Source organism: Amaranthus tricolor, chromosome 11, assembly GCF_026212465.1.
Source record: "Amaranthus tricolor cultivar Red isolate AtriRed21 chromosome 11, ASM2621246v1, whole genome shotgun sequence".
Lineage (NCBI taxonomy): Eukaryota > Viridiplantae > Streptophyta > Magnoliopsida > Caryophyllales > Amaranthaceae > Amaranthus > Amaranthus tricolor.
Window position 1 is genome coordinate 23,839,300 of NC_080057.1, and position 23,970 is coordinate 23,863,269.

The following is a 23,970-nucleotide window of genomic DNA, read 5'->3' on the forward strand; positions in this document are numbered from 1 at the left end:
ATTCTGAGAATATAGGCTTTTTGTTTAAGATAGTCACACAAAAAAATGATCAATCACAAAAATAGCTGTTTGGGATATGGTATATAGTGATGTGTGTAGGGAAGTGGAAAGTGATGAGAGGGTGCAGAAAATCAAGCAAGCAATGCCACATTGTCCGGTCTTTTGATTTGGTAAGTTACAATTGCAACAGCATTTATAAATCAGACGGTCGTCTCATTGTAAAATGAGTCCATATAAACAGTCTATTAGTTATAAAATATTAAAAACAAAAATTTAAATTATACAGCAACAATTTTTTTTAAAGAGTTTGAGCTGCTTATATAAATTCGTCCCATAATCAAACGTCTAATAAAATAGAAGCATGATCCACAACATAAGGAGCATTCATATTTCACTATGACTAATTCACTATACACTTCATCAATTCTACCCAATTCTGAAAATCAAGTTTTTTTCTCAAATAAAAAACATGTCACATTTACATAAAATCTTGAATTTAATTTTTATTGCTCCTTCCTTTCCTATAGCCTACTATGTTCTCAAAAAATTTATTTAATTTAAGTTTATTTCTAAATGCAATTTAATATAATAACCCTCAATCTTTTGTTTTATTTTTTCCTCACTTAGAATACTTTTGTATTAAATATATATTGATGTAATTATTTATGAGGATTTGATTTCAATAGAAAATTTAAAGTTGGTTAACAAAAATAAATTAATTTAGTAAAAAATTTTAGCTCTTTAAAATAAAAGGTCAAGGACTCAAGGTTATCTGCATAATTTATAATTTCCAAGTAAATTTAGTTGAACAACCAAGTCCTACTTGGTATATATGGGTTTCCATAATCAAAATTTAATAAATTAAAACTTTAAAATAAACTAATACTTATGTTCCATTTGAGATCTAAAAATTAACCAAAAAACTTCCAAACTTACTAGCATTAATGACCACTGATACAATCTTAGTAGGATAGTCGTAGTGATAAATGATACAAGTATTCTCTTCGTTTTCTAATATTCTTCTCGTTTAAAATATTTTATTTTAAGAAAAATAAATTGATTAAGATTTTTAAATATTTATAAAAAATAATATATATTGATATGAAATTTTGTTAAATTCATCTTAATGTAAATTTTTTATAATGAGTAATAAGAAATATCAAAATTTAAATATTATTTAAAAATTATGCAAATAATAAAAAACAAAGAAATGGAGCGAATACTTCTTCTTTTTCATTATACTTGCTATTAATAATAAATATAATATATTATAATCAGATGCGAGTATTTAAAACGGACAAAGTATAAAATGTTAGAATGAAATTATTGCCGGCCACTCCTAGACTGAGCAAGTTATGTGTCTGAGATCTAATAATGGCATACTCAAAGAAGTAATATACTGTATGGTAATCATCATCACTCTATTGTAATCATGATCGTATTCAGCATATTTTGTGGTAAATATTATGATTAAGTTTTAAAGAGAGATAAAAAATAGCAACTCATATTCAAAAAAAAAAATGCAGTTAAAGAGTCTCTAATCTCTTACATGTAACATGCTTAAAATTACAAATACTTATTAAATCATTGACTTATATTTTCTTTCTCCCTAAGAGATTGCCATATTAGTTTTTTATTTGGTCCCTTTTACTTTATTATAATATAATTTTTTTTTAAGGAAATGTCTTCACTAAATTATTTTACTCTTTATTTAATATCATTCATATATTTTAACTCTCTTTTAATATTATTTATACAATTTAAATGATTCCGTTATTTCTTATATTTATACAATATGGAGTATTAAATTGTGAGATATTGAAGTTATCTCTCCACGATCTAAGAGCAGGCCATCTCGTGAACCAGGGAAACTTGGTCTTCATAACGTTTTCTCAACACCTGTACATCGTAATGGAAATCATTTTCTTACATATTTTTGGATTGTTAGATGCTCGTCGTTTTCTAATCAAATATTTTATTTATTTTGAGATTAATTTTAACAAAAAGAGAAGAGATTATAGAAAATTGATATTAATAATTCAATCTTTTATTCGTTTGCCGTGGATCATCCCACCTTTAGATTATTTTCAAATAATTCGACATCTACCCTTAGCGTACGCTATGAATAATCCAACCTTTATTTTAGTGATGTAGTCGGCTGACCTTGCTGGAGTAAATATTTACCAAGGGGAAATAGTGGCAGGGGAAGAAGCAAATAAACTTTCACATAAATAACAAAAATATTCACTAGTAATGAAGTGAGCCTCATTGATATCAGCAAGAAAAAGCTTCAAAAAATTACACGAGGTGAGAACATGCCTCAACATTATAAAAACCCTGGATGATCTAATTATCCTCATCTTTATTATTTTCCTTTGTTTTCATGACAGCGGGCACAACCACTGTAAGGGAACCCATATTAGTGATGTAAAAGACGGCCAGCACCGAAAATTTGTACTGTTCCAACTCTCAACTACCACATAACGTATGGAAGATGACACAAGAAGAAATCTAAACAAATTAATGTGGGTTGCATTCAAAATCAGAGTACGGAGATTATGAATGCTTCACATAATGCTCTGCATTCGAAATCACAGTTGATGCAAGAATTTCTACAAAAAAAACGTTTAAGTTGATAGAACATATCAAGGCCAAGGTTCGGGTGTAACTTTTTCACTGATAGTAGACCCGAATTGTGGCCCTCCCTTCCGGTAACATGAAAGATACTCAACCGGATATCCCCTCAGCTTGTGTGGGGCAATATCAAGATCCGCAAATGTTAAAGCTGTCAAATCATTCAAATCAAATTCAATATTGTGGTCCTTAAATAGCTGAAGGGAAACTACTCAAGTACCTTGTTGAAATGGATACACTAACCTTTATCTGATACTACTGTATCTACAGATTGGGCACAGATCTGATCCAGATTGAATATTGTTGGACTAGGTAAAGGAAATGGAACTTTGTTGAGTAAAATTTCTCGAGGAGAAGCAAGGGCCTGCATTGTTCAAATTCTGTCAGCACAAGGCAGAAATTACCACCCCTCTTTTCCGCACATTGAGTCAATGACAGGGACAAAAAAAGATGGAAAGTTCACATGCCTATTATCTCCTATGGAGACGTAATTTAAGATGGATGATAAAAGGAAACAACAAATTGTGAAGCAGCAAAAATAAAACCTACATAGCCAGAAAGGAAGCAAACTTGACAAAGATCATGTGTTTACCTTTGCAATTGGCACTGGTATTTTCACATATCGGGGCCATTCACGAATCATTTCAAACATAAGCTCTCCCTGTAAAAGACAAACTTCAGTTGCATTTTAATCAGCAGAATGTATGAAAAGACTACAAATTTCAATGTATATACCAACTGATGCACTGTGAAGACATCAGGCCCTCCAAGTTCATATGTTTTTCCCATGCTTGAGCCATCATCTTTCAGAGCAGCCACAATTGCACCAGCAACATCAACCACATAAACAGGTTGCATCCTAGAGAATAACCAAGAAAGAGTTTACAAAAAAGGAATCAATGAAGAGAAGTGACATACATAAAATAGTAAGAAATAAAAGGGGCAAAGTTTGAATAACATGGTAGACATACTTGGTTGATCCATCCCCTATTAATGGAAGAAAACTATACTTCTTCACAAACTGTGCCCAAGTATTTAAAATTCGATCCTCTGTACCAATCATAGTAGAAGGCCTCATTATAGTTGCCTGTAGTTACAAAAATATATGTTTTATCGTCTAAGCACGCAAAGTCAAATTGTTCTCTCCGTACCATAAGTTCAATGATTTAATCCATACCAACACTTGCATGATGGGTAAGATCACATTGCCTCAAAATATAAAGAAAAAATAGCGCTTAAGGGATAGATATAGTACTAGGCTATATACAACCACAAAAGCCAAGACCACAAAACAAATTTTACACACAACATTTTTTTGATGTAAATTTTACACAAGACCAAAAAGTACACAAGTGTCAAAATTTTGCATATTTTAGGAGATTTGAGAATGGATGTCTTTACAGAAGGTGCAACTTAGTCTCATAGAAAACTAAATGCTATATCCTATAGCACTAAACACCAAAAATCTTTGATCAACTTTTAAGAAACATTTAGACTTACTTCTGGAAGTTCTCTTAAGATAGCTTCCTCTGCTGCAGCCTTGGCTTTCAGCATCCTAGATTCTGAATTTGGAGATGCCCCAAGACAAGAAACTTGAATGAATCTCATGATACCACCATGTTCCTTGGCAATCTACATAACAAGAAAATAAAGCATTCCACATTAAAAGTTCCGAAAAAATTTGGTCTCAAGAGAGCAACGCGACCTAGTGAAGCACATTAATTAGAGATTTATATACGAGAGTCGGACTTTCATGAGAGCAGAAAACTTCAAACATTAGCCTAGGGCCCTGGAGGAATAGAACTTATAAGGGCAGTTTCAAAAACCTTGTACCTTTTCCTAGTAAAGTTAGATCACCTTCAAACACATCCTATTGGTCCATTTATTCCCACTAAGAAAAAGAATATTTTATATTCCTCAGTAGTTTTTGAGGTTTTGCCTCTGAGGACAGAGACTGTTCAAAGATACAGCTTTTATAATATTTACTATATTGATATTGAACACAGACTTGAACTCAAATACCTAAAGTTCAGTCAGGAGTCAGAATCACAAATGAAACATCTAATATGCAACACCTACAGACTAGCAATGTCAGTCCTGAAAATTCCAGCAACACCAAATGAACAAGCCAGATCTATCAGGAGCTTAAAAAGGTTTAGACTGCAAACCAGCACATCAAGCATATAACTCAACTTAAATTTAAAAAATCTTTACCGAATCAGGCTCATGTGAAACAAGTCATATCAACAAAGTATCATAATGTCAGTAACAATGCAACTCCCAGATTTTAGGGCTTAGCTGTTCATGTCAAACTTCTTTTTAAGGATGTCCATGGTGATTGTAATTCCAGAAATATGTGACATGAATAGTTCATAACCTGAATGCGTTACACACATAGTGGAAAATAAGGCCACATTGCGTTGCATCGGCCACATTATAAAGGTTAAAAAAAGATACTTTCGGGTTGTAAAGGTAAAAAGGTGTAAAAAACTGCGTATTGGCCATAACAAGGGATATCTCAAGCTTTCGACCGATATTTAGGCATTACTATAATCGCATCAATCCTCACGTCAATTTCTTGCTACCCCAAAATGCTCACTTTCCACGTTAACCATCTTTCCAAAAGCAAGTAATAAGCTTTTATTCCTAGATAGTACACTCTAATCATACAAAAATCTTTAAAAAGAAATAAAAACAGAGGCAGAAGACAATGTAAAATATGCAGTATGCAAGGATGGAAAACCAACCACAGCAAGTTGTTCAGCCATTTGATGATTGACTTCCTCAAAGCTAAAGTTTCTTGTTTCATATTCCCTTCCTATCAGAAATATATACACTTTATCAGATTAAAAACACCAATATTTCAAAGACCAGAAAATTAGCAAGAATGGAGCAGTACCAATAAGATTAATAACAACATTAGCCTTTGCCATCACTGCTTTGATTGAACTTTCATCCCGTGGATCATATTTCATAGGTACAATCTGACAAATAAATAAAAAAAAACATCAGCAATCAGCCAAAAATCCATTGCAAAAAGTACTCAAATCTCAATTTCATATCTTGCCTGTCCAAGATCACCCATCAATTTAAGATGGCGAGGAGAGTCCTCAGAACCACGAAAAGGAACCAAAACTTGACTCCCCATCTTAGCTGCATTTAACTAGAACATTGTCAGAACAAGAACTACATAATAAAAAAAGGAAAAATACTTCCTGAAGTCTAAATGAAAATTACTAAAACTTAGACTCAACCGTACACTTAATAAACCTGTCATAGCAATTATACTTTACAACACAAGGACATAGGATATAAATCTGACTCAGCCAGGAAATAACAAATGCGTACACTCTCACACACATAAGACAAGGGTATGAAAATCCTACCCAATGCTTTAGTTTTCACCAACAATCATACTACCTGTACAAGGACAGGATATGAATCTCAGGTAAAAATGAATACATGCCCACTCACACACATTAGACAAGGGTATGAAATGCCTATCCACTGCTTTAGTTTTTACGATAAATCCTCAACCATTTGGGAATAAGTCATAAAATAATGGGGAATGAGCAGAAAATTATGTGACTGAGAGTGACAAAGAGTTTGTAATCAAAAACTTCAAAAAGAATTTCCAAACAAGTCAACCAGATTAGTCATCTCTGATGTAAAAAGCACATGCAGAGGTCATAATACTGATTCCATGTTCTATGCAACCAGAGCCCATACATAATTTTTCAATTGCATCCTTGTACCCAAACATTTGAGCACTTGTGTGTCCACTTAAAAATGTAACCAAACTTTGAAGCTAAATTTGTAAGCCATATTAGTTTTTGAATAACATTGTGCGGGAACTTGAACAAAAGGTGAATCTATCTCATGAGGTGGATCAACCTCCAACCATAAAACAATGCCATTTTACACTATCCAACTTTCCTCCAGATATCCTGGATGGACATCATACATATCCTACAGGATACAACAGGAACCTCCATGCATTTGTATTTTGGATTCATGTGGTTTTTCCAATCTAATCCTATGGCCTAGAAAATCCTCACATTGGGTAAGATGCATTTTGACACATCAGTACTCAGTACATTATCCACACAGTTAGTCCCACTAGGGATCATAACACCTTGGTTTTGAAAATAGCGTCTAGGTGCGGCTAAGGCTAGCGCCTTGAGCAATCGATACTTTGCACACCTTAATATGGCCATTGAGCACTATATAGCGCCTAAAGGCAATTGATACAGGCACCCACAATGTATGTTTTCTTTTCTTTTCTTCGTTATATTTCTAATCTTCTTTATTTTTCTTCTATTTTACTAGAGTTTTCAATTCATTTTCTCAGGTTTTGGGGCACCTCAAGCCCAAAGACTAGTGCCTTTGCCTAGCGCCTAAAGGTAACACATAAAAATGGATGCAAATGATGGCCCACGGTGGAAAATACTTGGTTTTCATAATAATTACTCGTCTGGTGCTTCAGTGAGGACACATAAAGCTTGTACATCATGTTACTGACTTCTATCATTAGGCGTCAAACTATCAATTTAGCTGACCAAGTAAATGTGGGTACCCAACTCAGTAGTTCATAGTTTTTCTTAAAAAAGACCAGCCATTAAAGACCCGAATCATTGGGTCGGGTTTTTTTAACACCCCTAATAAGCCTGAAAAAAAATAAATCAATGCTAAAACAAATAGGCTACTAGAGAATGACACCCTAATAGAATTTTGAGAATCATAGAAACGTGTTTTAACTAAGAAAAACCTTACAAAAATTAAATCTATAGATCATGACAGTATTGTGAACATAAGAAACTTTACTCACCAAGTTGTTGTACGAGGTAACGTCCAAGAAACCCAGTTGCTCCAAATACTGTTGCAACAATGCCACTGCAAGATATAGCATTCAAAATTAAGAGAGGAATGCTAAACTAATTAGCAAACCGAACATCTTAAATTTGTTGGTAACAATAATTACTTTTGAGACACTGAAATAAGTAACCAATTTCATGCATATGGTTGCAGAAAAAAGAAATACATTTGACATAGGCTATTACAAGACACAGTTTCAATAACACAAAAAATTAAAAAATTTATCAAATGTTCAGCGCAACATTTTGTCAGAATTTCTACTCCTTTTTCACAATCTAAATGAAATTTGATGCACAATAGGATTACAAGGAACTTCGTAAACCAGCAATTTGGTGAAGACGGAAATTTGGAACATCTAATGTAATGATAATCTCATTCCTGCTAAGACGGCCCTTTGATAATTACAATTCACAACAAAGAAACACAACACTCTCAGCTAAAACAAGTTGCTACAAAAGAGTTAACAGTATACAACTCATTTTAACCATTTGAAATCAACTCTTATACAAAAAAACCAAGCTTATTGATAACTGATAACAAACTTAAAATGCAAGTTATAAAAACCTACTTAATCTTAAAAATTAGGTCAAATCATTCAACTGAAATGCAATACAATTTCATGGTAAATAGAATACAAATATGGGTTAAATAAATACCTAACAGATGATCTTCCACCAGTACCCTTCCTAACTAGGTGACCAACACCTTTAGTGGCGATAGTAGATCCATACCTAGGATGATCAACACCATAACCTACATCAAACAAAAAAATCATTAATTTCATAATCTACATAGCTGTAAAAGCACAAAATCAATATGAAAAATTAGGAAAACCCTAGAAATGACATGGATTGCGAAATCCCTCAGATAAGATGAACATAAGACATCGAGAGAATTAGAATGATTACGAGGATCAGAAATGGAATAAAGCGACTTCAAAGATGAGACTGAAGAAGTATTGAACGATTGATGAGTTAATCGCCTGGATATGGACTGCATTTTTTCTATGATGGAGAGAGAGAGAGAGGAAGAAAGAGAGGAATGACGAATTTCGCAGAAGGTTAAATTGTAGAGAGAGAAGGAGAAAAGGGTTCGCCAATTGGTTTTGGTTTTGGTTTTGGTTTCTGGCTTAAGGATGGTCCGGATTTGGAGTTTGGACACAATCCCAAACCCAAAAGTGCGAGTAATTTGGGAGGATCGGCTATAAACCGTAAACCTATCGATATCTAGCCCCTCTTGCATGAGATCGTCTCACCGTGAAACGAGTTGATACAAAAGGTTTATTATAGTAAAATTTTTTATTATTAGACTGTTTAATCTAAGTATAGGGCATGTTTCACGGTGAGACTGCCTCATATAAGAATATGTGATCAATAAAATCCAATTGAACTTGATGCGATTGATATTTAATTGAACTTGATGCGATTGATATTTAATTCATTTGCTCAGTTTTATTAATTTGGTTGAATTTAAAATTATATATATAAAATATATGTGTTAATTTTAATTATTTGAGTTGATGTTTTCTCAACCATGGCTTGAAAAGGCATTTTCAATTTTTTATGGGAATTTTTAGTGTTTTATTTGATTAAAAAAGGCATTAAGTGTTTTGTTTGAATGTTAGTCGATACTCTGTCATACATGTTTCATATTGCCTTAATGTATATTCGTGAAATACCTGTCTTTAAGGGTATCCCAGATGATGTTTTGTGGTATGCTATCGTACGCTTTCTCCAAGTCAATAAACGCCATATGCAAATCCTTTGTTCGCTCTCTATAATTTTCCATCAGTCTCCTAAAAACATGAGTAACACAATAGTTGACCTTCCTGGCATGAAACTGAATTGGTTCCCTATGTCATCATCTTTTGTCTAATTTTGCTCTATATTACTCTTTTCTGCAGTTTCATTGTGTAACTTAGAAGTTTGATTCCTCTATAGTTCTCGCATACTTTTGCATCGCCGTGTTTTTATACTGTGGGATAAGTATGAGGTTCCTTCGTTCTTCTGGCATCTTAATTTTCCTCAGGATAGCATTAAAAAGTTTAGTTAGCCAACGAACGTCTTCCACTCTTAAACCCCTTCACATCTAATTCGTGACGTTATCAGGTTCAACCGTCTTTGTTCTCCCTATCTTCTTAAGAGCTTCTCCTACTTTCCCTGTGGCAATATCACTGGTTGACCCAAAGTCATGTGTTCTTTAAACGTCGAAAGTTTGTCTATCCTCCTACTTTACCTCATTAGTCTCATTGAGCAGTTGAGAGAAATACTAAAGCCATCTCGTCTTGATTCCTTTTGTCTCATGAGCACTCGTCTTTCCTCATCCTTGATGTGTTGCAGTATCTCTAAGTCTTGTTACTTTTTGCCTGGACCAAGTTTTTGCCAAATTCAAAAACTCCCCCACTTTGGTATCAAGCTTCCGATAAAAGTCCTCATAGGCACAACTTTGTGTCTCTACTAACGCTTTCTTTGCCACCCGTTTTGCTTCTTTATATCTCTTCTTATTGTGTTGCCATAGCTTTTTTAAATATCTTGTTTTTTGTCCTTTATATTCTTCTGTACCTCATCGTTCCACCACCACGACTCTTTATAAACATTTTGTTTTCTCGTCGACACTCCTAAGGTCTCATTTGCCACCTCTCGAATGGTTTCAGCTATAGTCACCTACATTTAATTTGCATCGTCAAACTGACTTGGGTAGGCCAACAAAATTTTCTTGCTTGATATGGTTGTGCCACATTCCCTTTAAGTCTACCTCACATGATGACCTCTATCTCTTTCTCGATAATTTTTTTCCTTATTTGAAGCACCAAAACTAATAACTTATGTTGGGTAAGCATTTCCGTACCAAGCATCATGTTACAATCTAAGCACGAGGTATGATCCCCTTGCGTACTATTGTTCATTAGTATTGTAGCAGGAGCAGCACTCTCGATACATAATTAACATTAATAATTATACTTAAGATAAATAATGCGGAATGTAAAACGCCGAACTGCTAAAAACCATTTAAACTAAAACCGTTCAAAACATAAGTTAAAAAAAATCTTACAACTGAGAAAATATAACATAAGGTTTGCTTAAATACGATAAAAAAAAAACATAAGTACAATATAGTCATCAAAGTCATCAAATCAATGCAGCTAAGTCCTCGATAGAATAATTAAAGTTGCGGCTTGGATCGAAACCTGAGATAAATTTTCCTGCAAAATACTGTCATCCATAATACGGATGACAGCAGATTAAATCAGTCAGCGATAAAGCCGAGTACAGTTTCCTCAACAAGCGTATGATGCGATAGTTAAATCATGCTTATTAAATAATCATCAAGCACAATATAGAAGGTTATTACTCATTATTGACCTTTACTAAGCCATTAAGTTACATTCTCAATACTTGTAGAAGTTCATTATTACTACTAAATACTTGGTAACCTTAAAGCTTATTTAATCAAGTTCAATTAAGCCTCATAACTTTACCATCATAGCACATCACAAGATCACGAAAATAATGACAACTGATATATGTAAGGGTCTGGTTAGGTGAGGACCGTAGTCCTAAACCTTAACTATGGTGGGAGTCATCACTCCTCTCAATACTGTTATGCTTGAGACTTCATAGGATGGGTTTTTCTTGGACCCCCTGTCTGACACCGCATTTTACGTGCGGCTAACACGGACGCCAGGATTTTACATGGCGGTCCATGGTTCGACGTTACCTTACTAACAGAGTCATACAATCAATATCATGCAATATCAAACAAGACTCTAAACCGAAATAGTTTACATTCTTTTAAGTCAAACTTCCTCTAGTCAAAATTTTGACAATTCTACCCTTTTAATAAAAACAAATTACTAGTATCTAATAAATTAATATTAGTTAAATAATAAACTTTTGTAGCTGTACTAAGATTCCTAAGGCTATATTTAGTCATTATTATGTCATAAATAATCATAAAAGTCAAGGGTAATATTTCTAAGTACTTAATAACGTATTTTATCAAATAACCAAGTAAAATAGTAAAACGGATCTATCATAACTATGAAAAATAATCTGAAAAGTTATTAAGGGTCCAAAATCTAAACGAAATGAGTTTTCAAGAAAAACAACGCTAAGCATTTCAACAAATTAGTTTTGCTATTTTACCAATAAATCGATTAATAATTATTTATAATTATTTGAGTCCATAATAAAAATTTTATCAAAACACCAAGATGATATGGAATCATTTTAATGAGATAAGTTTATTTAACTAATAAAATTCATGATTATTATTTTAATAATCAATACAATCATTTTAACCATAAATCGATATATATAAAATATAGTTAAAGTCCATAGGGTCCACGACAATTTGCCCAAAAGTCATCATGAGATTCAACATGTTATAGTAGTATGCCAAAAAATTACAAGTTAAGAAGAGCCCATTTTATAATTATTTCTTATTTAACTTTTTTTTTCTTCAAATTTATTAATAAACTTTTAACTTATTTTAAACTAAAGTAATATACTATCTTAGCTATTTTCATAATTAAGAAAGTATTCAACACCTCTTCCTATTAGAAAAATATTTTTAAACGAAAATTCAATTAAACGTAATTTTAATGAAGTAAACTCAAAGAACATATCTAAAATGATATCTTAACTTTTAGCTTTTATAAAGTACTTTTAAAATACTCTTTTTAAAATTCCTAGTTCACATTAATTTTATCTACCAAGATTTCATCGCAAAAACATCACTAGATATTATTTTTAAGTATTTTCTCAATGCAAAAGTTTGTAAAGCTAACATACGTGAAACTTAAAATAATATTTCACATAAAAATTTTTTTCATATATATCTACATTATCATATTAATCAAGAATTTTCATATTTATAACTCTTTTTATTTTAGAGTGTCCCAAAATTATTATTATTTTGACGAAAATATCACTAAACTGGATATGACTTTAATATAACCATGTAAAGTTTAAATGATTAAAATAAAAATCATATTGATCATGCTTTTTATATTATCAAGTAACCATAAATAAATATCACATAACGAGAGAGTTAAGAAAATGTGTACCATTTTCCTCCAAAGGTGGTGTTAAACCAAGTAAGAGAATAATAATAGGAAAAATAAGAACTTAAAGAAATAAGCTCCAAAAGAGAAAATCTTCAAGGCTCCAAGTTTCAAAGAAGTAGATCCTCAATTATCCAAAAGAAAATGATATCCAAGCTCCAAAAGATAATACTTGATTTTTCAAAAGTTGATGATTATTGGCTTAAGAAGTGATAAGATCAAGCTCCATCTTCATTTGATTCTTCAACTAATAAAAAGGGTATAAAGTTAGTAAGATGTTAATGAAGTGAAGATATAAGAAAGAATAGTAGAAAGATTTGATGATGGGGGTGCAAGTGATCTCATGGCTAAAGAGGGGTATTTATAATGGGTTTTGGACAACTTTTTAGTTCATAAAATTGTATGAAAAATAGTGTTAGGAGTATAGAAAAAGGTTAACTTGTGTAAGTGATTTAGAGTGTGTAAGTGAATGTGTAAGAGTTGGAGTGTGTAAGTGGATGTGTAAGAGTTTGGAGTGTAGAAGAAGGTTAACTTGTATAAGGAAATGGTGATAGCTTGTGTAAGTAATGGACAATATGGATTGATGTAGAAAGGATTTTGGTTCATCAAATTTTTGTTCTAGTTTATACTAGTGAAATGTTTTTGATTAATGGGAAAGTATGATTAAGATTTGATTATGAAAATATGATAGTTTACTTAAAAAATTTTGGTTAAAACTATACTTAAAGTTAATAAGAAAAATATAGTTAATTTTTAGGTATAAAATAATTAAATCAAAGTTGTAAGGTTAAAATGATCAGTGGTAAAGTTAGTTTAAGGAAACGAAATTGAAAAGTAACGTTTTAATAAAACCGTAAATATAATACTCCCTCCGTTCTTTTTTTATCTTCCACCTTGGGTTTTTCATACATATTAAGCAAGATAGAATCTTTGGGTTGTAGTGGGTATTTTTTTAATTAAATAGTAGTGTGAAGTAATGATTGTATTGGAAGTATGAGGTTGTAGTGGGTATTATTTTAATTAAATAGTAGTGTGAAGTAATGATTGTAATGGAAGTATGAGGTTGTAGTGGGTATTATTTTAATTAAATAGTAGTGTGAAGTAATGATTGTATTGAAAGTATGAGAGAGAAAATAATTATAAATAAAAGAAAAGGGGTACATTAAAAGAAAAGGGGGGGTTTTAAGGGGTAAAAGTGGGATAAAAATTTTCTAAAAATAGAAAGTATTATAATGTGGAAGAACTTTTGAAACTACCCGTTATAGTAATGTGGAAGATCAAAAAAGAACAGAGGGAGTATTAAAATTTTTCTTTTCGTAGTATAAAATAATAAAATAATATTTTAATGCTTATAAAGAAATTTAAGAATATATATATATATATATATATATATATATATATATATTTAAGTTTAATATTTGGAAGAAATTACAAAATTGAAATAAGGTTTAGGAATTAAAGGTGATTTGAATTAGATAACCAAAAGATTAGGAATTTGAAAAAAAATTTCGGAATAATTAATCGGAAAATTCAGATTAAGAAATTTGAGTCTGTTACAAGTATATTTGTAATATTTTTTAATATATATGAATAAAGAAAGTCTATTTAAAAAATAAAAAAATTATTTGGACAAGTGTCAACCTTTTATTTATTTGGTGAATTAAGTTTTTCACCAAATTTCCACTTGTAAAAAAAAAAATTGAAAGTTTTTTTGGTTTTTCTTAGCATTGAGATCAAAATTTGAGAAAAAAATTCAACATGTGGAGTATTTTCCTATCATTGGAAATGTATAATGATATCCTTTTTATTATCATGTTGATCGATGTTATGAGAGCAGGGATGATACAATTAATGGGTAGACTTAGCAATATATGTATTATATGACCTATCCAACTCTATACAAAAATTAGAAAAATTAGCTATTCATGTATTAGAATTGTGTATTATATGAGCAGAGTATACTTAGAGGTGTTTAATGTAGCGGTCAACATAATAGGTTAAGAACTTAAGAATTAAATTACTTTTAAAGGGATTATTAATCGTTTGGGTTATTTATTAGATGCTTATATAAAGAGTCAGATCATTATTTGGTTTGGTTGTCATAGAAATATTTTTACGTTTTTTTTCATACGACAATATTATATATTTTGGCGTATCGATTGAACAAGCTACAAAGTTAGACTAAAAGATCATTAAATGATTTTTTTTTAAGCGGGGCAAGATGGGTCAAGTATAAACAATTTTGAATACCTCAACCCATTTTAAATATTGACCTACCCACCCTGATCCATTCGCCCCATTAAAATTGTGACTCATTCCACCCCGACACGACTCGATATATAATGATGCAAGATGATGCAATAGCAATCGGCTTATTCAAAATCAAATCACATGTCAATCTTTTTAACATATGGATATGGTTTATTTTAAGTTTCAAGTATGGTTTTGGACAATATTGTCTTCTGATCCAAGATCAAATACGTTATCTCATGAGCCGATTGCTTTAGTTCTTGAAGTACTTGGTTTTAATCCTTTTAAATCTGAATTTGTTACATGTCTAACTTGGGTTGAAGATTAAGTGAAGCTACATATATATTGGTTGGACGTCACTTTGATAGGTCCAAGTTTAGTTATGTTTTTTAAAGTCTTTTTACCACTTAAATCTGATTAATTAGCTACTGCATGCTTAGGGAACAACTTAAATCAGCCTAATGCATGCTTTGGAGGCTATTTAATGTTGTTTTGTGAGTTCCAATGCTTGTTCCCCATGCTTGGACGTCCCACCTTAATTTCTCTTGCTTTTTAGCTTCCTTTTGCTGTTGTAACTCTATTTAAAGAGAGCTATTCATGAATGAAAGTTCAGACCTGTTTTTATGAATCAACCTTTGTGTTTTCTTCTTGCCTATCTTTGTGTTTGTCCAAGGTTAACAAGAGTTCTTTAATACTTTGAGTGTGTTCTTGAGTATTAAACTAGGGGAGATTGAGTTTGTCTTGTCTCTAGCCTAAATACTATTGCATTGAGTTTGTTCTTGTGCTTTGGTTGTCCTATTTTCATTCAAATATACATTCTGCCCAAATTACTTCTTCTTTCTTTTCTTTTGTCCTTCTCCTTCCTTAATCATTTAGGAAGTCTTGAGTTAGCATTTACATCATATAAAGAGCTCTACACTTAATATATGATTAATTAAAGGGAAATTTCATATGATAACTCTGAGTTTTTTCATTTTTCATAAATGTTTTTTTAAATCCACGTGGTGACCTTATACTCTCGACTTTTCCAGGTGGTTATAAAATGTTAAGTTTTTGGTTAAATTAAGTATTTATTTTGACTGAATTTCAAATAGGTTGTCAATTAGGGTAATTACGAAGTTTATTTTTTGAAAAAAATGTCATTACATTGGGTAAAAATAGCGTAAAATTAAAAAAAATCTATCATTTATCTACTATATAGAAAAATTAAAGGGTTTTTCTCACTTATACCCACGTACTTTTAAAAATTCTCAGCTGTACCCAATAAATTTACCAATTCTCAATTGTACCCAATAATTAGTAGCGTTTTTCTCACTTATACCCACGTACTCATGTTGGTAGCTGAAGCTGTTCAAACTTTGATCTTGGCTGACTTTTGTTATTATTACATCAAAAGGTTATTAAGCTTATTTTTTGAACTAATAACTTTTACGTTTCGTTTAATTATTGGTATTAGAACGTGTAAATGATAATGAAAATTTAAGCTAAATTTGCAAGAAAAAAACACGTGAAGGCTATTGATCATATTTGTCTTACTCTAATAAACATTTTTTTTATAAAATTCAGTAAAATATTTGTGGGAAAATAGTAACCACATGTGATCTCATATCGAAGAATTAGAGAGGATTAGACAAGCATATAAACTTAATGGACTACTCCTTTTACTAATTGATTTTAGGATGAAAATTCATCGCACTTGTGTGCAATCAGCTCTCATGAGAAATTTATCAACACTTAATTGTGGATAAAACTTACATCGCTATGAAAATAACATATTACGAAAATTTACTCAAAAAGTAATTTTATTACCGTTGTTTAGTATTTACCATCAAATGGACCGTTAAAGTCATTAAAAAATAGTTATTGTTGCTAAATTAATACTAATTATTAGGTACAATTGAGAATTAGTAAATTTATTGGATACAACTGAGAATTTTTAAAAGTACGTGGATATAAGTGAGAAAAACCCAAAATTAAAAGGTTAAAATCACTATATGGATTAAAAAAATAACTTATATACCACAGTGGAAAAAAGAAAAGTTCAGGAGTTTTTTAATTAAATTCGCATATAGATACATCATACATGTATAACACGGGTATAATGGGTGCCGCTCTCACGCCAACCCGCCCGTGCCCATGTTTAGCCATTCAAGCTTTTATTGCTTGCAGCTTGCCTATATCCTTCAATGGCGGTAAAAGGACAATTATAGTAGGTTCATATCATATAAACATCTGCAAATTAAAATAGAGAAAACTGCCCTAGCCAAAAATATATCGCCTGAAAATGGAGGATGAGGCAGAGATTTACGACGGAATTAGGGCACAATTTCCTCTGACTTTTGGGAAAAAATCGAAACCTCAAACTCCACTAGAAGCTCTTCACAATACTACTCGTCGATCCACCACCATTGAACAACCCAACCACTCCACAGCTTCCTTCCCGTCTATCTCTTCTTCCTCCAAGGATTGGCTCAATTCCGTTCGCAAAAAATCTATCCCTAAACCCCTTCAATCCGAATCTGATCAGGGTTTAGTGGGTCCACCTCGACCATCGTCTAAAGATGAAGATGATGGGGAGTTGATTGGGCCGCCTCCGCCGCCTGTGCGGTTGGATTCCGTAGTTGATGATGATGGACCAGAGGTTGGGCCGCCACGGCCGCCGGAAGGTTTCAAGGGAAGTGATTCTGATGAGGATGAGGACGAGGAAGAGGAGGAAGAAGAAAATATTCTGTCACGGATTCCTTTGAGCAATGAAATTGTTTTGAAGGGACATACTAAGGTAGTGTTTTTTGAAAAATTAATTCCACACTTAATTTCTGTTATGCAAAATTTTATATATCAATTTGTTATAAAGCTGATTTTTCAGGTCTTCATACATTTATGAGTTTAATTTTAGTTAGGGTTTCTAGTATTACAATTGAAATTACAATTGAATTACAATCCAAACTTTGAGAACTTAACAATAAAACAATGACGATCTTTAACTTAAATTAACTTCGATGGGATGATGAACTTAAAATTAACTTGAATAGATGAATCCAAACTTGATAACGCTAGAAGTGCCCTTAGTTGATCTTGATGAAATTGCTGGGTACACAGGCACCGAAAGATCTAGTTCCTCTAAAGTGCTCAGGTTGAATTTGAACTACTCTTAAATGGATATAAAGCAAACACTCTTAGCTCAAGAATAAAGAACTAGTCAAAATTGTATTACATGAATTCAATGATTGGAACTAATTGGAGGTAGCTAATCTCTTTTTTCTCTGCTTTTTTGTTGAGTTTCTTGAGAAAACTTGAGTAGTTTATGAACTTGAGTAATTTTTTTTTGATAAAGAAGATTTTTTATTAGTGAAGAAGCCGTGAGGTATAGTCATGGGATGAGGGATCCTATATACAAATTAGAAATGTCTACAGAACAACACTCCATTTGCTTCTACATAAATCATTATGAGAACAATGTTCAAAAAGACAATGCTCCTTACCCATAGTAAAGCCAAAAATTTAATTTTCTCCCAGATTACTTCCATCAATAATCGGTCATAAAAAGTTCTTTTATTTCTTTCTAACCATATGGACAATAAAATAGTAAATGAACGCATTAGTCTTAAAATAGCTAATGAATAGGCAGTGAATTATTTTTGATAATGATTGGCAGGTTGTTGCTGCATTAGCAGTTGATCATTCTGGTTCAAGAGTTCTTTCTGGAAGTTATGATTATACCGTTCGTATGTACGACTTCCAAGGTATGAAGCGGGATCTGTCTTCATTCAGACAATTAGAACCATTTGAAGGGCACCAAGTTCGAACACTGAGTTGGAGTCCCACAGCTGGATTTTTTTTGTGTGTCACTGGCTCTGCTCAGGCTAAGGTATTATTCCTTTGTTCATCTTTTCGTTTTTTAGTAAGTATTTTGATGTTGTCCAGTTTTCTAAAATAGTTGACAAGTACATATTTTGTTATGCCAGATTTATGACCGTGATGGACTTACTATTGGTGAGTTTATGAAAGGGGATATGTATATCCGTGACCTTAAGAACACCAAGGGTCACATATCTGGTTTAACGTGTGGAGAATGGCACCCAAATAAAAAGGAGACAATTTTAACATCCTCTGAAGATGGTTCACTTCGTATATGGGATGTGAATGACTTCAATTCCCAAAAGCAGGTACCAAATTATAATTACTACAGTTTTTTATGGCTACAATCACAAAACATGATTGTCGAATTCATATGTCAAAACAATATTGTTTTTTTTCCCTGTTTTTAGAAGTCTCTTTTGGTAAGCTGAGATAAATGCTGTTATACTGGGATAGTTGATAAATGTAATAGTATTCTACTACAAGAAAAGATTTGGTGTCTTCATTTGTGTATGTTCCATATTTTATGCATGTGGGCTCTGTTCTGGTTATTTTTAATGGGGATATATTTATGAATCAGAAGCAGTGTTGTGATACCCTGCTTTCGATCCCGAGAAATCATGACAGAGCAAGACATAACAATCAACCTTTTTACCTACTTATGCTCTATTTTTAATCCAACATGTGTTCTCCTTGTTTCCAAAAATTGTTTGCCTCTGAGCTTGATGCTATTAACATTAGATACGGCTATGATTTAAAACTTGTTGTTGTATTGGAAATAACTTGTGTTTACGTTGTGTTATTTTGACACATTGAGAAATATAAGGGATTGATTTTCAACATCAATTGTTAGTCGCAACAAAATTTTAAGATGGGTGGAGTATTGTGTTTCTATTATATGTTTTTCCATGCCTTTATTTATCGATTTAGTTAGTGCAACTATAAGTAATGCGAATGACTCCATGGAGCATCAAATTGTGCGTGTATTAGTGTATGTGGCACTCTTTGTACAAGACACAAGGGTCTCAGGTTTATAGACATGAGATTTTTTTTTAAGTCTCGAGTATATTATGGTGATGATAATGATGATATGAGAATGGTTGTTGTAAAGTGGTGGAGTGTTAGTGGCTAGTCAACACATGCAAAACACAAATAACTTACCAATGGTGCTTTCGAGAAACCTCTCTTCGATATTAAGTCAATGTTTGTTGGAGCAAGAGATAGTAAACATACAATAACTTGGATGAATTTTGTGGAGTAATTTGTGTTACATTTGGATGTATGTATTGATCTTACTTATAGGGGAAAGATTTCCCTCTCTAAGAGAGAGTTAGGAAGACTTGATGGAAAACAATACATAGCCCAAATCCTTTTTGATGCTTGCACAACCTTACATGAGTATGCAGGGATAAAGTTCTTATTTCTACGACCTATGGGTTTAACTCAAAGCCTAGGTAGAGATGATCTTATCCACCACATTGACCATTGTGGCAAGTTGGAAAGGACCAAGATCCATACATGAACAATATGCCCCATAGACCTTTTGAGTAACAGCTTATGAGTGATTGAGAGTTATGGATCGAGGTTCTGAGATACAAGACACTTCAAACATCAGAGGGAATAATAAAGCTCTTGGACAATCCTTGTCGAAACTTTGCGACAGTAGAGTCCTGGGTCAATAAATCGGAAAACATTCTTTCGATGAATCTTGTGGAAGCAGGCTTATGAAAATGTCACAGGTGCCTCAACTAGGGACTCATGGAACAATTATGCTAAAACCTTGCTTAAGGAGCAATAACATTCAATTGTTCTTCATCTTTGAAACTGAACAAGCTGAAAGATTTCCGAGACTTCATACGGATTTGACAAGACCGAGAAGTCTGCTTTATCCAAGAGATAAATAGAATAGAGGACTACCTTGGGACGTTCTACATTAATACTATGGAAGCCAAAAAATTGTTCCCTGCACTCTGCTTTCAATCAGAGATCTATAGGGCACTGAATCTAGATACAATGAAAGGGTCTACCCTAGACTGAGACCAACATAATCCCTGAACTCTTGTGTTATTCAAGGGTTCAATTAAGGGTCTGCTCTGAACGCCTGGTCTTGTTCTTTAGGGGTTCATGATACTTCAACCAGAAAAGCAAGAAAGTCTTTTCTCCACCACATATTTTCTGAAGCATATATTGGAATGTATTTTCCTCAAGGATATCTACTAAAGTTTTCTTTTGAATTAAGTAGAAGCTTTAATAATTGTTATTGTGAGCAACTAATACTTTAGTTTAGAATAGAACATGCAAGCTTCAAAAAATGACCCAAAAATGAATATAGTTCAGAGGAATTATATGTGGGGACTGGGGACGTGGGGTAATTAACATTGTGAATTTTTCATGACTCGGTGCTTGCTTCTTTTTTTTTTCTGTGAATTGTTACTCATGAGTTGAAACTTTCACAATTAAGTAAATTGATGAAGGTCTTGTTGAATGGCTTTGAGAAAATACTTGATACCTCTATTTTTACTGCTTTTCTGCTGCCTTGGTAATTTTAAATCTTCCAATCTGACTTTACCTTATTACTACTTTTCATGACTTGTTGCTCAGCTTTGTTTTACTAGAATTAGAAAATCCCCGAACATCACATTACTTTGTGATAAGAAACCAATATCTTCTTTACGTTGCTTCATGTGAACTTTGCCGTAATTTTTTGTCGTGCTGTAGCCTGTGAAGCCTTTAACATCAATTACTAATCCTTCACATTTTATAGGTCATTAAGCCAAAGCTTGCAAGACCAGGTAGAGTCCCAGTCACTACATGTGCTTGGGAACGTGATGGGAAAAGCATTGCTGGTGGAATAGGAGATGGATCTATTCAGGTACTTGTCAATAGTTTGCTGTTTCCTTTCCGTGATCCTTAATTATCCTTGAAGTTTTTTTCTGTTTCTTAGCTTTCTATTCCATTGCTCAGTTTGCTAATGTTGTATGTTGCCTTATAGATATGGAATCTCAAGCCGGGATGGGGAAGTAGGCCAGATATGCATGTCCAAAAAGCACATTCAGATGATATTACTGGATTGAGATTTTCAAGTGATGGCCGCCATTTGTTGTCTAGAAGTTTTGATGGCACACTAAAGGTTACTAGTTTTTTTATTTTTTATTTTATTTTATTTTATTTTTTTCCTATAATCTTTTCTTGCCTGCAAGTCCAATTTGTCTTATCCTCATACATTTTCAAAATTCACAATACGTCAGGTTTGGGACTTGCGTCAAATGAAGCAGCCTCTTAAGGTGTTCGAGGATTTACTGAATAATTATGCTCAAACAAATGTCTCATTTAGTCCTGATGAGCAGCTTATATTTACTGGTACCTCTGTAGAAAGAGAGAGCCCAACTGGAGGGTTGCTATGCTTTTACGATCGGGAAAAACTTGAACTAGTGTCAAAAGTCGGCATCTCCCCTACTTGCAGTGTTGTGCAGTGTCTTTGGCACCCAAGACTAAATCAGGTATTTACACTTCCACAGTTCAATGTGATGTTTCCCTGTCAAATTGTACCCTTTTGTGTCTAGTCTTGAATCTTTTTGATCGTGGATGTCTTAAGATTTTTTATAAAAAAATGATGTCTTAAGATCTAAGAACTGAATGACCATGGAAATTAACTGCTTTCTCTGTCCAACACTAATCACAATTTGTCAAACTTAAATTTTACCGAACTGCCGACTATTGCTACTTGCCACTTTTCCACACTAATTGTCAGTTTGTTATTATCATTGATGTCAATGTCTAACTTGGACATCCAAGTAATGGTGGTTTTTAAAACCAATTCGATAGTATAGACGGAGTATTTTCCACTTCAAAAAGAACTATTAAAACTCCTCAGTAAGTATCACAGACGAAACTATTTTTTTTTATTTACTAGGTTTTTGCCACTGTTGGAGATAAAAGCCAAGGAGGAACGCACATACTCTATGACCCAACCATGAGTGAAAGAGGTGCACTTGTTTGTGTTGCTCGTGCTCCAAGGAAGAAATCGGTGGATGATTTCGAAATAAAGCCAGTTATACACAACCCCCATGCCCTTCCCTTGTTCAGAGATCAGCCAAGTCGCAAACGTCAGAGAGAAAAGATTCTCAAGGACCCAGCAAAATCTCACAGACCAGAGCTCCCCGTTACAGGACCAGGATTTGGAGGCAGAACTGGTACATCTTCGGGTAGCTTATTAACGCAATATCTTCTCAAGGTAAGCACGACTTCTGTAAGTCTACATTATGCGAGTCTTTCACATTTTCTATTGAAAATCCTGCCCTCGTTTTCGTGTAGCAAGGTGGCATGTTGAAGGAGACATGGATGGAAGAAGATCCCAGAGAAGCCATACTGAAGTATGCCGAGGCTGCAGAAAAAGAACCAAAGTTTATTGCCCCGGCTTATGCTGAGACCCAGCCGAAGCCTGTCTTTGCAGAATCTGATAATGAAGATGAAGAGTGATAATGCAGTGATGTACTTGAAGCAAAGTTCTTAGCAGATACTGGTAAAGAAGACGAAGAATGTTGTACTATTGTACTAATCTGCAAAAACCCGCGAACACAAAAAGTGATCCTGACGTACTAAAAGTGTGTCCGTTGCTGCTTCTGGTCATGATTATGAAGAGTGCCACACTTGTATACAATATTGTCAGAACCCGAGTTCATACTTTAATTGAAGATGAAGATGAAAATTGATGCATATCATGATTGTATTAAATGAAAGTGGAGATTTTAGCTTAACTGCCAATTTTTTAGGCAAGTTTAACTCCTTTTTAGAAGCTAGAGTAAAGGATTCGTCTTTCTTCCCTAGATTATATGGAATTATTTCTTTTTTTTAACTTAGGACGTAATTGATGTGTTTAAACTTTAAATTGTTGGATGCTCTTTTTTTCATTATTATTTTTTTACCGAGTAGGATGGGAAAATAAGAGTTAGGTGAAAATTTGCCCAAGTAAAAACATTTAATACATCAATTGTGCATATAGTGAAAAGCAACATGCTATTGATTTTAAATTCATACTGTCCCCCCTTGACCCTTGTTTTAGTTATTTTCTCCCAATTAGATTTAGGTTGATTCTCGTTGCTCCTCACTTATCCTTTACTCACCCTAACTATCCCTCATCCCTATACCCAAAATAAATAAAGAGTAAATTATTAATAATAAACTAATATTTACTTTATCTGCTGAAAATAAACTTATTTATTATTTATTTTTAAATAAATTCACTTATATGATATATTTACTAAAAGTAAACCCACATATAATTTATA

At 32.9% G+C, this 23,970-nt stretch overlaps 2 protein-coding genes across 3 annotated transcripts; one reads left to right on the forward strand and one right to left on the reverse strand.

Moving 5' to 3' along the window:
• Nucleotides 1-2,423: 2,423 nt before the first annotated feature.
• Nucleotides 2,424-8,670, reverse strand: LOC130827217 (NADH dehydrogenase [ubiquinone] 1 alpha subcomplex subunit 9, mitochondrial). Its single transcript, XM_057692874.1, has 12 exons — nucleotides 8,418-8,670; nucleotides 8,166-8,262; nucleotides 7,463-7,527; nucleotides 5,702-5,787; nucleotides 5,534-5,618; nucleotides 5,382-5,452; nucleotides 4,135-4,266; nucleotides 3,606-3,721; nucleotides 3,370-3,493; nucleotides 3,227-3,295; nucleotides 2,878-2,998; nucleotides 2,424-2,785 (listed from the first exon to the last, which is right to left on the reverse strand). Exons 1-12 carry the CDS (start codon nucleotides 8,506-8,508, stop codon nucleotides 2,646-2,648), a joined length of 1,197 nt encoding a protein of 398 aa, XP_057548857.1. The 5' UTR covers nucleotides 8,509-8,670; the 3' UTR covers nucleotides 2,424-2,645.
• An 8,235-nt stretch (nucleotides 8,671-16,905) lies between these two features.
• LOC130827205 (uncharacterized) lies at nucleotides 16,906-23,712 on the forward strand. 2 transcript variants are annotated; one of them, XM_057692856.1, is made up of 8 exons: nucleotides 16,906-17,603; nucleotides 18,480-18,692; nucleotides 18,790-18,990; nucleotides 21,447-21,554; nucleotides 21,675-21,812; nucleotides 21,931-22,182; nucleotides 22,596-22,916; nucleotides 22,997-23,712. In XM_057692856.1, exons 1-8 carry the CDS (start codon nucleotides 17,109-17,111, stop codon nucleotides 23,159-23,161), a joined length of 1,893 nt encoding a protein of 630 aa, XP_057548839.1. In that variant the 5' UTR covers nucleotides 16,906-17,108; the 3' UTR covers nucleotides 23,162-23,712. The 2 variants fall into 2 exon arrangements, with proteins under 2 accessions (XP_057548839.1, XP_057548841.1); XM_057692858.1 differs by having other exon boundaries at nucleotides 16,908-17,603; nucleotides 23,001-23,144.
• Nucleotides 23,713-23,970: the final 258 nt, after the last annotated feature.

Coding starts and splice junctions, on each gene's coding strand:
- LOC130827205 (XM_057692856.1), top strand. CDS start 17,109: ATGGAGGATGAGGCAGAGATTTACGACGGAATTAGGGCACAATTTCCT. Junction 18,693..18,789: donor CTGGCTCTGCTCAGGCTAAG/GTATTATTCCTT, acceptor TTGTTATGCCAG/ATTTATGACCGTGATGGACT. Junction 18,991..21,446: donor ACTTCAATTCCCAAAAGCAG/GTACCAAATTAT, acceptor CACATTTTATAG/GTCATTAAGCCAAAGCTTGC.
- LOC130827217 (XM_057692874.1), bottom strand. CDS start 8,508: ATGCAGTCCATATCCAGGCGATTAACTCATCAATCGTTCAATACTTCT. Junction 3,722..4,134: donor TCTTAAGAGAACTTCCAGAA/GTAAGTCTAAAT, acceptor TTGTAACTACAG/GCAACTATAATGAGGCCTTC. Junction 2,999..3,226: donor TACCAGTGCCAATTGCAAAG/GTAAACACATGA, acceptor TGAACAATGCAG/GCCCTTGCTTCTCCTCGAGA.